The sequence below is a fragment of the Alligator sinensis genome, unplaced genomic scaffold (assembly GCF_000455745.1).
Source record: "Alligator sinensis unplaced genomic scaffold, ASM45574v1 scaffold1151_1, whole genome shotgun sequence".
Taxonomy (NCBI): Eukaryota; Metazoa; Chordata; order Crocodylia; family Alligatoridae; genus Alligator; species Alligator sinensis.
In genome coordinates this window covers 423,043-437,467 of record NW_005842835.1, presented here as the reverse complement: position 1 = coordinate 437,467, position 14,425 = coordinate 423,043, and the positions used below count along the sequence as shown (strand labels likewise).

Genomic DNA, 14,425 nt, shown 5'->3' with positions numbered 1-14,425 from the left:
TGGGGAGCAGGGCTTGAAAACAGCTGCTTGGGGGAGGGAACAGTTCTCTGCTCCTTGCTGCTTTGGCTGACCAGGAACGATTTGCTCCTGATCAGCTGTGTATGTGTGAGCTGCTGTGCAGTACCTAATACATAGCTAATCTACTACCGGTATCTACAGGTAGTAGCCAACCACACAGTAGACCCTGTACATGTGTAGATGGTGACACTTTACTGTGCAGTGGACCAAAGCATCTCATGTAGACACGCCCATTGAGAGCTAAGTCAGGGCAATTCACTCCAGAATGGAAAAGGACCAAGTTGTCCTAGTTTAACTTTTAACTTGTTGTGCGGCAGTTATGAACACAGGGACAATTACACAGAGCAGCTGAAATGCAATATGCCCCCACTCCTGTCAGTAGCTCGCTCAGGGAAGCTTAGGAGTTTTGTGGGTCTCTGGATCCCACTTGAAGTTGAGACCTCCTAGTTTGAGAATGACTGAGCTAAAAAAATAGTGTTTTAAATGAATGCCATGAGTAAAGAAAGCTTTTAAAAAAAATGAATGCTAAGACTGAAGTAACTGAAAGATTTATCTTTTCTTCTTTTCAGTCTAGTTACGCCTTTAGACAAGTCATGTCCTTTGGAAACTGGTTTACACTATAAAGATAGGTTTGCAGAGTGCAATCTACAATTAATACATTTTGTTTTTAATTGAGCTCAGTATTAGGGTAGAAGCTTCTTAAAATGTCCTTGGATAAGGAGGGCAGCTGTTTAAATTGTGCAAATGTGTTAGCCATTTGCCAAATCCCATTAATTTAAAACCACTAAGCTAATTCATATTGGAATTGCCTGGTTTCTGCTTTTCTCACTCCTTCAGAGCCTGTGGTCAGCTTCTGCTCTACATCTCTTTGAAGATGGTGTTATTCAGAATAGTGTTATTGGAACTGTATCAGTTTCAGGGATGCCAATAGCAGAGCACTGCCAGCTGTTGAAATGGGCCACAAGGATTAGCTCTCCACTACGTGTGTTTGGCAGTTTCACAATTGTCCTACAAGCCTGCTAGTCTTTAGCCTTGCTTTTAAGACTTTTGGCTTGCGATTTGCTGCCTACAAAAGAGACGTCAGTACAGCAAGTGTTCATGTTCTTAAACAGGTTACTGTACACTTAATTGACATGTTCAGATCATTTTTAATTCTCTAGGTAGAAAAATAAATTTAAAAAACTTAAGGAAAAACATTTTTTGTGGAATTGCAAAACGTATAACTGCCATGATATAAATGAAGACTTCTTTTTTCAGGTTTTATGTAAAAATGGAAGAACTGACTTACTTTATATTTATAGCAATTATAAAACATCCATAATCTGGATGTGCATAAATGCTGGTAAAAATATAGTACTAGACAAGCTAAATATTAATGCACTTGTCATTTAAGAGAAGTAGTGAGGCATTCCATTAATTAATAGAAAAATGATTAATATTTGAGATGCCTTATTTGGTGCGGGAGGTGAGGGGAAGGAAGGAATTAAGTTCTTTAAAGTAAAAAAAACAAACAAACTGCTTGTCTTCTGTTTATAGTATCTTAGATAAGTTAACTCAACATGGTCTTTTTATTAAAATGAAACTGAAGACCTAAGCAGATACACTGAGGATTCCTCCTCTTCCTCCCCTCACCGTACCCCTCATCTCCCTTCCACCTTCTGTGAAAGGAGTTGGAGTTGGAAATGCAACTTACAGATAAATTTTCTATTTAAAATTCACTAGCCATCACTAGCCAATGGAGAGTTAGAGAATTCTCACCTAACTTGGGTTACCTCTTACTAAGGTTGACTTGATTAGTAAAATTATACCTTGCTCATGAATTGTAATGTTTGAAAGAACATAGGAGAGCATGTTGTAGTTCTCTTCCTGTAAAGAGGGAACCTGTGTAAACTGATCCTTCAAATACACAAAGGCTATATTTTTAGTTTTTTCTTCTTGGGGATTTAATACAACTTCCTTTCATCATCAATTTTAGTAAAGATGAAAGTCACTGCATATTTGGCTTGATGCATGGACTTCATTTATGGACTCCTGATCTTCTCAATCAACTTTTTGTTCAGAGATTTCTTTAATGCATAGACTTTTTTGTTGTTGCTGTTTTGTAATGTGCATCAGGAGAGGACGTGTCATATTTTTGACAAAACCAGAAATGTAGTAGTTACACATTTGGTTATGGTATACTAACCATAACATTTGGTTATGGTATACTAACCATAACATTTTATGGTTAGTATTTTTTGTAAAGACTACAATGTTATACTCAAATGTTTTCAGTTTCATATCTGTGAAATTTGCGTCATCTCGGGAAGCCTTTGGAGGTAGCACATTTCTACTAGAAACAGAGACTTGCAATAGAAGACATGGAATTTGTGCTGCTAGGATATTATTTAGTACATTTTGAGGGCCTTTGGAATAAGTCCTGTAGAATTTCCCTGCTTGCATTTGGATAGACTTATGAAAAGCATACTTTCAAAGGGTAAAGGAGATTTGTATAGGGATGTGACGGGCAAGAGCTTGGAGAACTCTTTTCATTTTTGAATGGAAGTTGGTTCCAAAGAGCTCTCTGTTGTAGCAGCCCAGAAGTGGGAAGGAAAAGATTACATCCACGTGTTTTCATAGGAACCAATTTTGGTATGGAGTAGGAAGGAAAGGAATATCAACCATAATGTATGTAGAAGTCATCTTTTTACATGGAAGAAAAAAATGAGAACATTTGGGTATGTATGTTTTTGAAAAATGTAAGTAGTCTGTGCAGTATCCTTGGGCACAGGTCAGTCTCTGAGTGTGAGGGCAGATTATAATAATAAGGAAAAAATAATGTCCACAGTAGTGAAAGGGGCTGGTATGACTTGGAGAGAGACTGTGCGAAGTTATATTAAGCTTCTTGCTCTGGTACTGTCCCTGTTGTGTTTTTCTTAGAAAAGTAGGGCTGGAAGGGACCTCATGTAGTCCAACCCACTGCCTGAGGCAGGATCATCCTATCCAAACCATCTCAGATCAAGAACCCTTTTCCATATTGGCTCTCACTCTGGTGTCTGGTTAATTATTTTTACCAGAAACTTAACCGTGTTGTTCTACATGCTCCACAGCATGGCCCATTTCTACTCCCTCTGGAAGCAAATATTCTGACTCATGTTGGACATATTTTCTATTGTAGTCTTGCCAGACCTTGCTTTTACTTCACAACCTTGCGGTTAGTGTACCTGCTGATTCTCTCATTTCAGACAACTGATTCATTTACTGTTACATGGCTTTGTTGCACATTCAGCAACCTGAGGTTGATGTTAGCTGTGAAGAGGACTGATATTGAGCCTTTTAAAAGTACATGTTTCACACAAAAGGGTGTTTGTAGGGCATGTGAGGTCTCTGAAAACGAGCACTATTAAACACTTATGAATTCCTGGCGGTTCTTAAGAGATCTAGATGAAAGGTGCATATATAAATGGCAAAATGCAATCATTCCAATATTTAAAGTTTGCCATAAACATCTGTTTATCTAAGGTATTATTGTATAACTAGCTATAGGAAAACAGTTTTTAATTGCAAATTTCTAAATAAGTCACCACCAACTGTCTTTAGTTCTGCCATACCATTCAGGTTTAATATTTCAGGTTGTAGAGTGTGTTTTTACTGTATACAGCAATCCAATAGATTCTCCGTGGTCACAATCACCTGCAATTTATTCATAATTATACAGTATGAAGTCGAGTTGGTATCAATTGTTAATCATTGGTACCCTAGCTCCTCAGTGCCTTTGCCAGGTGTGGGCATGGCATTAACCACTCTGCCAACAGATGCATAGGACCTGTCTAGAGCTGGATAGCTAGTGTATTTTTAAAGCATTTTGGCTAACACAGTTGGCTATCACATATTAACCCTTTTCAATATAGCTGGGGATAAGATGTATTTTAACATGCTAGCAGAAAGAGCCACAACGGTGAGCCACAATTTTCATTTTTAGTGTACTCTCAACCACCTAACAACTTTTTAAATATCAACCACTAATTGAGATGTAGAAAACCAGTCAGTGTGACCTGAATATATGGACAAATTCTGGATTCAAGGAATCTGTTGTGAAGCACCTAGAGAACAAAGTTGATCAGGAACAGTCAGCATAGATTCACTAAGAGTAAGTCATGTCTGACCAATTAGATTTTCCTTTCAATAAGGTGACCTGCTCTATGGATTGGAGGAGAGCAGTGGATATGTATACCTTGATGTCAGCAAGGTTTTTTACACTTACCCTCAACATTCTTATTAATAAGCTAAGACAATTTGGATTAGGTGAAAGTATTGTATAGAGGTGCACCGATACATCATTCTCATATTGGATCGGCACTGATATGGGGGAAAACTAACAGTATTGGAAAAAGGCTTTTTTTGCCTGATATGGCTGATTAAATGCCCCGTACATGTGTGCAGCTGCAGCATGCACAGGGCCAAGAGTGTAGCCTGGTGACTTGGAGACTAGTATCAGGCTGGTAAGTCTGTTGTGGGAGGAAGGGTATGGGGAGGGAAGGGGCATGGGAGGGCAGATTGAGGCCCCTGCGGTGAGGGAGGGAGTAGGGCAGGGGCAGGCACTGCTCAGCCAGGGAGGGGCATGGGAAGAAGCTACGAGCAGCTCATCCAGGGAGGCGGGGGTGGCTGCATGCATCCCGGGAGGGTGTGAGGGGCATGTGACCCCAGATCTGCGTGCCTGGCAGGGTGGGCTGTTGCCATGGGCTCTGCCAAGCTCTTCCTGGTTGGGGCCTGGACCGGGGGCAGCACCAGCCTGAGCCCAGTGGGGGGGCTGGGCTGGGCTGTGCTGCACTTGGAGCGCATGGTGGCAGTGCTGGGAGGGGGTCTACAGGGGTGCTACGGCAAATTTTGGGGTGGCTGATACTGCCTCCCCCCCACCCCCCGTAGCCCCTTCCCAGTGCCACTGCTGCCCAGCCCAGCCCCCTGGAAGAGCCCGGTGCTGCCCTGGTCCCAGCCCTCAGCAGCAGCCTGCTCCTCCCTGCCCTGCATGCAGATCCGGGGGCTCACACCCCCATGTCTTCCCAGGGTGTGTGCAGAGGCAGGATCCACCCTCTTCCCCCCCCCCAGACAAGCCACTTGTGGCTCCGTCCTGTGCCCTGCCATGGCTGGGCATTGCCTGCCCCAGCCCCACTCCCCCACCTCACCATGGAGGCCTCAATCTCACCTCCCCCCACACCTTCCCCCACACCAGACTTACCAGCCCAACACTGGTCTCCAAGCTGCCTGGCTGCATATCGGAATAGGACCAGTATCAGCCAATATGGCTTCTTAAAAATCGGCCATTGGTATCGGCCCAATAAAATCTGTATCAGTACACCCCCTAGTATTGTAAGGTAGATACATTACTAGTTGAGCATGACAACCCAACCAGTTGTCGTAAGTGGCTTAATACCTCCTCCCAGTTACCCACTTAGAGGGATTCCCTAGGGGTCTGTCCTGAATTTTGTGTTGTTTAATATCTTCATTAATGATTTGGTACTGAGCAGCTGAGCCACATGGAGAAGCTGCTTGCTCCTGCGAGCTCCGCACTGCCCTGGCAATGTGTCTCTTGAGCATGGGGCTGCAGTGAGAGCAGCAGTGCAGGGTTGTGTTCCTCAAAGCAGCAGCACGTGCAGGAGGCGCATCACCAGGGCAGCACGGAGCTCACAGAGGCGAGGAGATCCCCGCACAGCTCCGCTGCTTCCTGCTGCTCTATGTTGTGCCCACCAAGTTGCAAAAGCCCCGGGGGAGGAAAACAGGGCAGGAGCCTGAGCCCACAGCCTGTGCCTGCCCTGCGTACAGATATGGGGGGTGCAAGTCACCTCTGCCCCCCAGGAGTGCGTGTAGTGGTGGGGAGCTGTCCCACCCGAGCCTGCAGTGCGGGGGCAGCAAGCTGCAGACCTGGGTCCATAGCCCTGGCAGCTGGGTATCTTTGTGTGTTTATCACTTACCTTTGAATATTTAATGATATTTTCCTACTCTACCCCGCTTTCTCTGAAATCCTGGAACACATCCCTATGCCTCCTATGTTATTTCTACCTCTGATAACGAAGTTTCTGATAATGAAGTGATGTCATGGAATGCATCTACTTCATTAACCGAGGTATTACTGTAAATCTTGTATGCTAATCGAAACTTGAATATAGTATACGCTGTCAACACAAGTGTTGAAACGTATTCATTTAAAGTCCAGTTAAAAGAAAACACAATTAAAAACAAAAACATGCTTTTCATGAAAATATTTCCATGTTCTGGTTGGCTGCTGTAAAAATGTTACCTATTGTGTTTCAGGGGCATACACGTACCCTTGCATAGACAAGTCCATGGTGATTGGCAGTTCCTGCGCTAAAGAATTTACCCCATCAGATCTCTTGTATTTTGAGTTACTGAAGTGACTCTTTTCTTGATCTCCCAAATCCATCTCATCATTTAGTTTAGCCAACATGGATGAACTGTTGGATGAGAGTTTCAGTAATATATTGTTTTGTTTGTTTTTTCTCCTCCTCCTAGGTGCCTACTGATGGAAATGCTGGCCTGCTGGCAGAGCCTCAAGTTGCCATGTTCTGTGGCAAGCTCAATATGCATATGAATGTTCAGAATGGAAAATGGGCATCCGACCCCTCCGGGACCAAGACTTGCATTGGAACAAAAGAAGGGATTCTACAGTATTGCCAGGAAGTAAGTTCTTAATTCAGCAGATTATTTAATGTCCTTTGAGGTGTATAAATAGAATTTGTCTGAGGGTTTAGTCTACTGAGATTTTATTTTTCTTCCCTCAACTATCTCATACTTCCATCCTATTGAAAAAGGGTTCTCAAGAGCGTGTCAGCACTGCTTAAGACACTGGCTGAAGAGGGTATTTTGAGAGCCCATTCCCCCTGTCCTTCCTTCTGTTGTGATCAGTTGTGTTGGCTGTGCAGATAGTTAAATGTTTATAAAGTGTTTTGCAGATTAAAACATGATGAAGCCATGCCACATATGCAATATGCAAATCCTAGCTAGGCTGGTTTCATGTGCTGTGGTATGCTTCATGTCACAGCAGTATGGCGCAAAAATAAGAAAGGTCAACCCACAGCAATTGGTTTCTACTGCACATTGAACTATGTGAGGGTTTTAAATAGAAAGCTTGGCCTACAAATGAAGTCACCATGGATGATACGGTGTTTGAGAGCAGAAACTTATTGTTCACTTGTTCAATTCTTGAGAACAGATTGTGTGTCTAATTTTGTTGTTGTCTCCATGCTGTGATAGCATGATAACCTTGTACCAGTGGGTGACAGGTAGAAAAAGAAAATGTGTATTTCATGCCATGAAGCAAAAAGAGCACAGCTTGAACTGCTTTTTTATTCTTTCTGTCATCTCATCTATCCTTCCTTTTTAAGACAAGGGCCATTGCCTCCTACAAAGACAGTATTTCACACTAGCTGCCTTGCTCCCTGAAAATTGGTATAATCCTTGCAAAAGTTTCTCTTTAAAGACCAAAATAGCACAGCATTTAAATCTCTGATTTTCCTTAGTACCCATATCTACTATCACTTAATTGTCATTTCCTACCAGCATCTTTTTCTTGTGGGTGTGGTTTGTTTTTAATTTTGGCTGTAGGTTTAAGAAGACAGAACTGCATATGTGGGTTTTGAATTTTTTTCTGGTAAATCTAATATATGAACAAGGATTCCCCTCCCAACACAACCTTTTTTTTAAAAACTCAAATAGTCATTGAGAGAGAGTTTGCTTAGGCAGCATAACTATCCATGGTCAACATACCAAGAATGTTTTGCATCTGCAAAGCATGCACTTTGTGCCTATGCACATTTCCTGAAGGTGTGTTGTAGCATTCATTTTGACTTCCTTGCTTGGGATTTGCAAACAAAAGTACTTATATCCATTGGAATGATGACAAAAAGGCCAAATTTAGCTGCTAGGCTCAGTGGGATAAAAATCTATGGAAGCGTAAAAGTTATGAAAACAGCAATGTGGTTGAGACAGTCCAGACATAAACCTGTAGCGGGCTAATAGTTCCCAATACAATAATTCTGAAAGAGATGACAGAAGTAAAGCAGAGATAATAACAAAACAAAAACACCCTAAATTTTGGGGCTCCGAGTGGTAGAAAATAGTGAGAAATTTCAAATGAAAAAAAAAATAGGAAAAAAACCCCACAAGACAAACCTTTAGCATGGGAAGCACCCTGAAATTGTTTTGCTGATGTAGAGAACAAAATTTCATTATTCAGTCAGGGCTTTTATGCTATGGCTTCTAGGGAGGAGGCTAAGGTCCAGGATCCTCATGATAACATTATCTGAAAAGCTTCCAGTACCACACACTAGTCTAGGGAGACAGGCAGAGCTTCTGAGTTTCAGTGCTTAAGACACTGAGGAGATGGTGAAACAGGAGAGATTTTTCTGGAATTGGGAGAGGAGGGCTGGACTCCACTTAAATGAAAGGGGTGCCAAAGGGCTGATGCAGCATCAGAAAGGTGGTAGAAGAGCCTTCAAAAAACTAGACAGAAGTTGGCAGATGTAGATGAAAGCACCTCTTCTCTAAAGGCAAAGTCACTCTAGATACTCCCACAGGGGATATGAAAGAGGGTGATAAGGCTTGTGTAAAACATGGGGAGGAACAGCCAAAGCACACTGACTCCCAACCAAAGAAGGCATATAAGAGCAGGCAGCTAGGTATAGGTATAAAAGTATAATACTTTTATACCAATGCCAGAAGTGTGAAAAACTGATGGGTGAGCTAGAATGCCTGGCATTGAGTGATGATTTAGATAGAACAGGTGTCTCAGAAACCTAGTGGAATGAACAAAATCAATATCCCTGGCCACAAACTATATAGAGTAGAGTAAATCACATCAGTGGGGGGTGACACTTTACGAAAGAGAACCTTGAGTTAAGCAGGGTCAAAATTTTACGTGTGGAGGGGGATACCACAGAATTCCTATGGCTAGAAATCCATTGTCAAAGAAGAGATTACTTTTGGAAGTAAAAGTGGCTGACCAACCTGATTGCCTTCTAAGATGAGATGACTAGCTCTGTGGATGTGAGGAGAACAGTGGATGTGTGGTATACATTGACTATAGCAAGGCTTTTGATATAGTCTCCCACAACATTCTCACAAGCCAGCTAAGGAAGTATGGGTTGGATGAATGGACAGTAAGGTGGATAGAAAACTGGCTGAATCATTGGACTCAGAGGGATAGTAGTTAATGGGTTGATGTCTAGTTGGCAGCCGGTATCAAGTAGAGTGCCCCAGGGGTTGGTTCTGGGGCCAGTTTTGTTCAATATGTTCATCATGACCCGGAAGATGGGATAGAGTGTACCCTCCGCCAGTTTGCAGATGGCACCAAGCTGGGCAGAGTAGTATATGTTGGAAAGTAGGGGTAGGATTCAAAGAAACAGTGACAAATTGGAGGATTCGACCAAAAGAAATCTCATGAGGTTCAACAATGATAAATGTAAAGTCCTGCATATAGGATCGAACAATCCCACGCACTGGTATAGGCTGGGGACTGACTAGCTAACCAGAAGCTCTGCAGAAAAGAAGCTGGGGGTTACAGTGGACAGTAAGCTGAATATGAGCCAACTGTGTGCCCTTGTTGCAAAGAAGGCTAACGGCATATTGGCCTGCATTAGTAGGAGCATTGCCAGAAGATCAAGGGAAGTCATTCTTCCACTCCGTTTGGCACTGGTGAGGCCACAGCTGGAGTACTGTGTCCAATTTTGGGGCCCCCATTACTGAAAGGATGTAGACAAATTGGGGGCAATCAGTGGAGGGCAACAAAAATGGTTAGGGGGCTGGGGCATGTAATTTATGAGAAGAGGCTGAGGGAACTGGAATTATTTAATCTGGAGAAGACTGAGAAGGGATTTAATAGCAGTCTTTTTGAAAGGTGGGTTGAAAGAGGATGGAGCTAAACCGTTCTCAGTGGTGGCAGATGACAGAACAAGGAGCACTGATTTCAAGTCACAGCAAGGGAAGTTTAGGTTAGATATTAGGAAGAACTTTGTCACTAGGAGGATAGTGAAACACTGGAACAGGTTTCCCAGAGAAGTTCTGGAATCTCTACCCCTGGAGTTTTTTTAAGATCAGGCTAGATAGAGCCTTAGCTGGGATGATCTAGTTGGGGGTGGTCCTGCTTTGAGCAGGGGGTGGGAGTAGATGATGTCCTGGCCTAGGGACAGACATTACACATAAACCGGTTTAAGTGATCGGAAACTGGTTTAAACCTGTAACAGAATAGAAGTTCAGTGCACGTAAACTCATTTCAAAATGACTAAAACTGGTTTAAAATAAACCTGGTTGAATGTAATATCAGACTTAACTGATTTAGGTCAAACTGGTTTATGCAATGTCTGTCCTAGACCCCTTCCTGGGTTAAGTTAAAACAGAGTTCCCCAGCATCCCAGGTGCTTTGCAGCTGGGCTGGGCTAGGCTGTGCTCTCTACTCCAAAGAACAGACTGGCCCCACCCCTCTCCTTCCTAGCCAGAGCTCCGGGGGAGACTGAAGGCACAACAGGGTCTGCCTGGCTTCCCTCGCTGCTCAAGCAGCAATCCCTCTCTCCCTCCCACCCATCTCCCATAGCACAGACCCCATTCCCACGGACCCTAGGCATATGGTATGCTAGCTAATGCTGAGAGGTGCCTGTGTCTCCAATTTCACTAGAACAGGCGAACAGAACAGTGTCCACTTAAGGCTTTTTGGAGCTAATCAGCAGGTAGCTGGTAATGTCCCTCTGTTCCTTCCTTGGAAAAAGCTGTTTAAGAAGAGTTTGAACTAATGATAGGCTTTTGTTTTGCTGATGGGCTGATAACACAGTGGTTTTATCAACCCCTCCTGCTGGTTTGCAGACCCAGAGAGGGAGATTGAAAAGCTCAGTATCATCAACAAATGCATGCACTGCACACCTCCACTTTGCCACAGAGTGCTAACCGGGGGCCGGGGTCTGGCAACACTCCCACTCCTTGATCAGGGAGAAGCCTGAGAGCAGGGAGAAGCCTGAGATGTTACAGGCCAGGGTGGGGGTCCTACCAAGGCCTGGCCATGCCCCACTTAGCTCAGCACTGTGGAATGGAAGGGAGTGCTGCTCTGGCACCCACCTCAGCTTCTAGCCTAAGCTACTACAGGGATATGCCTGCATTTCTGGAATGAAAAGGGAATGTCTATCCACCTCCAAATCAGTTCAAGCTTTGCAGGTTAAACTAGCCTGCAAAGGCTGAATCAATTTAGGCTTGGGCTTTTTGAATTTCTGTACTTGGCCCTAAAGGCCAAAAGATGTAGAGGCTCGTTTTCAAGGCATCATAAAGGACTTCTGCTTGGAACAATTAGTCCTGGGACTCACAGTAGCAGAGGCCAATCTAGACTTGGTCCTAGGGCCTAGGCAGTGTGGGGGAAAGGAGTAATGTTTTCAGAGGTGCTCTGCAAGAATGACTACAATGTAATCAAGTTTAACATCCTTGTAAGAAGGAAAAAAACAAAAACTTACCATGAACCTTCAAAAAAAAAAAAAAAAAGAGAGAGAGAACTGCAAAAAAATATGGGTGAGAGCCAGAAAGACATTAAAAAGGGCAGAAAAGATGATTAATAACTTGCCAGCAGCATGGAGGTTGTTTTAAAAATACCATATTGGAGACGCAAGTTAAATATAAGAGTATGTCTTAGTGTAGCACAAAGGACAGTCTCCTCTACCTATATTCCCCTCAGTTTTGCTGATATGATCAATTTTGTTTTAACTGGTAAATGACAATTAGCAATATTGTAAGCAGCTGAGGTTATTGGGGGGTTGACCTATGCTTCTCATGTCTAGAGACGGTCAAAATTTAAAGCATTTTTCAAGAAACAGCCTATTTATGAAAAGCAAGTTTAATGAAAACTTTAAAAATGTCATTATAGTTTTATCAAAATTATTCTTAACAAAAAATATTTAAAATTGCCATCAAATATTGTTTATCAAAACTTGCTTTTCCAGCAAATAAAGTAATTTCAGAAAGCATTATCAATCAATTTTTCCAGTTAGGACTTCAGTAATAAAATTAGAAATTTGAGACAAGAACCCCAAATAGGTCCCTTTTAGACTGTGAAAATTAAAAACCTTTCTTTTTGTATTGCTATATTGACCATCTTTGCCAATTTTGCTGTAACATTCTGGGTGTGGTTGTGTTGTAACATACTGGGTGTGACTTCTACTGAGCTGAGAGCCTGCCATCAACAGATGATCTGTGTTTGCTTTGTTATAACTGTTGTCTGATGTATATATGAGAAATGGGAAGCTCAGATAAAAGAACTATTTAATACAGCTGATTGCGAAGAGAAATTAAATCAATATAGAGATGTAAGTCAGACCCACTCTTAAGCTCCTGTCTAGAAGCCCTTATTACCTGACACTCCAAAAATGCTTTGTATCTCACAGTGGTGACTTAGGCTAGGGACAGAAGTTACATACAAACCAGTTTCCATGATTGGAAACCAGTTTAAACCTGTAACGGAACAGAAGTTCAGTGCACGTAAACCACATTCAAAATTACCAAAATTGGTTTAAGATAAACCTGGTTAGATGTAGTATCAGACTTAACTGATTTTGGTCAAACTGGCTTATAGAACTTCTGTCCTAGATCCCTTCCCAGTTCAAGTTAACTCAGTTCCCCAACATCCCAGGATGCTTTGCAGCCCTAGGCAGAGCTATTTGCTCCAGCAGAGCAGGGACTGCCCCACCCCTTGGCTCCATAGCCTGCTTCCTGCCTGTATGTGTCAGCCCATAGGGTCTGGGGGCAGGGGAACAGACCCCAAGGATCCCTTAGCCGGGGGCTACACAACACACAGGAGGAGGGAAAGCCTCCGTGGTGCCAGCTTTTTGCCCCTCCACAGCCCTTACCCTGCTGGGGGAATTCCCCACTTCCCTTTCCCATGCACAACTGCTTATTTTAGCCACTGCCACAGGATGGAGGAGTAAAGAATTCCCAAGACCCTGGGAGTGTGGGCACGAGGAAGCCCCCATCTCAGTGGCTTCCTCCACCCCTAGTCAGATACAACCTTGGGGAGCTGAGAGGAATTCCCATCTTCCCGGCTGCTGATTGCTTCAGCAGGTGCCACAGGAGGCAGAGAGGAGGAGTCCTCTGGGCCAGGTGCCTGCCCAGGCAGCCCGGCATGGCACCAGGGAGCCCCTGCCTTGGGGGGCTTTTCCCCACCCCAGCCCAGGGTCCTTCCACCTGGCACAGCCCCAGGGAGCTGAGGGGATTTCTTCTGCTCCTGAACCCCACTGCTGCTTGTCTCAGCCGCTGGGAGTCTCAGGGAGTGGAGGGAAATTCTCCTGCTCCTCCACAGCTGCTTGCCTCAGACTTGCGGCAGCTGAAGCAAAAGCAGCTGCAGGGGCATGGGAGAATTTCCCTCCAGTCTCTGAGGCTGCCCCTAAGACTCACAGCAGCTGAGACAAGCAGCTGTTGGGGAGCTGGAAAGGGGGAATTCCACCCATCTCTCTCTGGGGCTGCCCTGGGCTGGGGTGGGGTGGGAGGAAGCCTCCCCAAGGCAGGGGCTCCCCGGTGCCCCCATGCTGAGCTGCATAGGCAGGCACCCAGCCAAGAGGGCTGCTTATGTGGCAGCAGCTGAAGCAATCAGCCCCTGGGAAGAGGGATGCAGTGGGGAAATTCCCTTCCACTCCCCAGGGCTGCCTGGGCTTGGAGGCTCCTCCAAGTTGGATAAGCACCTGGACAGGGGGCTCCTCAACCCCCTGTCGGGGGACAGCAGGGTTTGCAGGCATTTACTGGGGAGCCAGTCAGGGATGGCCCCACTTGGCTGGGCTCGCAATGGCCAGCAGGCTGGGAGACGTGCTCTAGCTCCCCTCACTTACTGGCCTGGGTCAGTACAGGCCTTCCCCTGCATTTCCCAGTTGAAAACAATACCTTTGGTTATCAGTTCAGTCTATGCAGTTTAGAGGAATCAATTCTGCTTTGGACTTTTTGACTGTGTGTCAAAAGGTGACCATAGAGGTGAGATTTAACAACACCCTTTTGTGTTCCTCTACTTTCTGTTGATTACTTAGATAGCAAGACAGTGCTATAGTCGGACACAAGATAATCAGACAAGTTTTCAATTTCCCCGTTAGCAAAGAAACAGTGACGCATCAAGGCTGAGGTGTGCTGCATTTTGCATGTGAACTGTCAGTGCATAAGTAATATAATCTCCTTCCAGATACTCTTGCCAAAGAAAACTTTTCCCTTCCTGCCTGTGCTACCCTTTTCATAATAACTAATGTGGCTTCCTGGGGTGCAGTTTCCACCAGTTTAGATGGAGGTTGAGTCCTCTGTCAGTCGGACAGCTATAGTCAGTCTGAATACAGGCTTTTCATGCTTAATTCCGTCTCCTCCTGACACCCAGGCAACTTTTTGTTGTTGTTCCCATGCCTCATTTAAAACC

The 14,425-nt window shown here is 44.2% G+C and overlaps 1 protein-coding gene across 4 annotated transcripts in view; it reads left to right on the top strand.

The window, feature by feature from the left end:
• The first annotated feature begins 6,529 nt into the window (after positions 1 to 6,529).
• Positions 6,530 to 14,425, top strand: part of APP (amyloid beta precursor protein) — a 312,221-nt gene continuing 304,325 nt past the window's right edge. For all 4 annotated transcript variants that reach the window (XM_006035443.3, XM_006035439.3, XM_006035438.3 and 1 more), the window contains exon 1: positions 6,530 to 6,693. In XM_006035443.3, the coding sequence (XP_006035505.1) occupies positions 6,574 to 6,693 (120 nt within the window). In that variant the 5' untranslated portion in view covers positions 6,530 to 6,573. The remainder of the gene's footprint in view (positions 6,694 to 14,425) is intronic.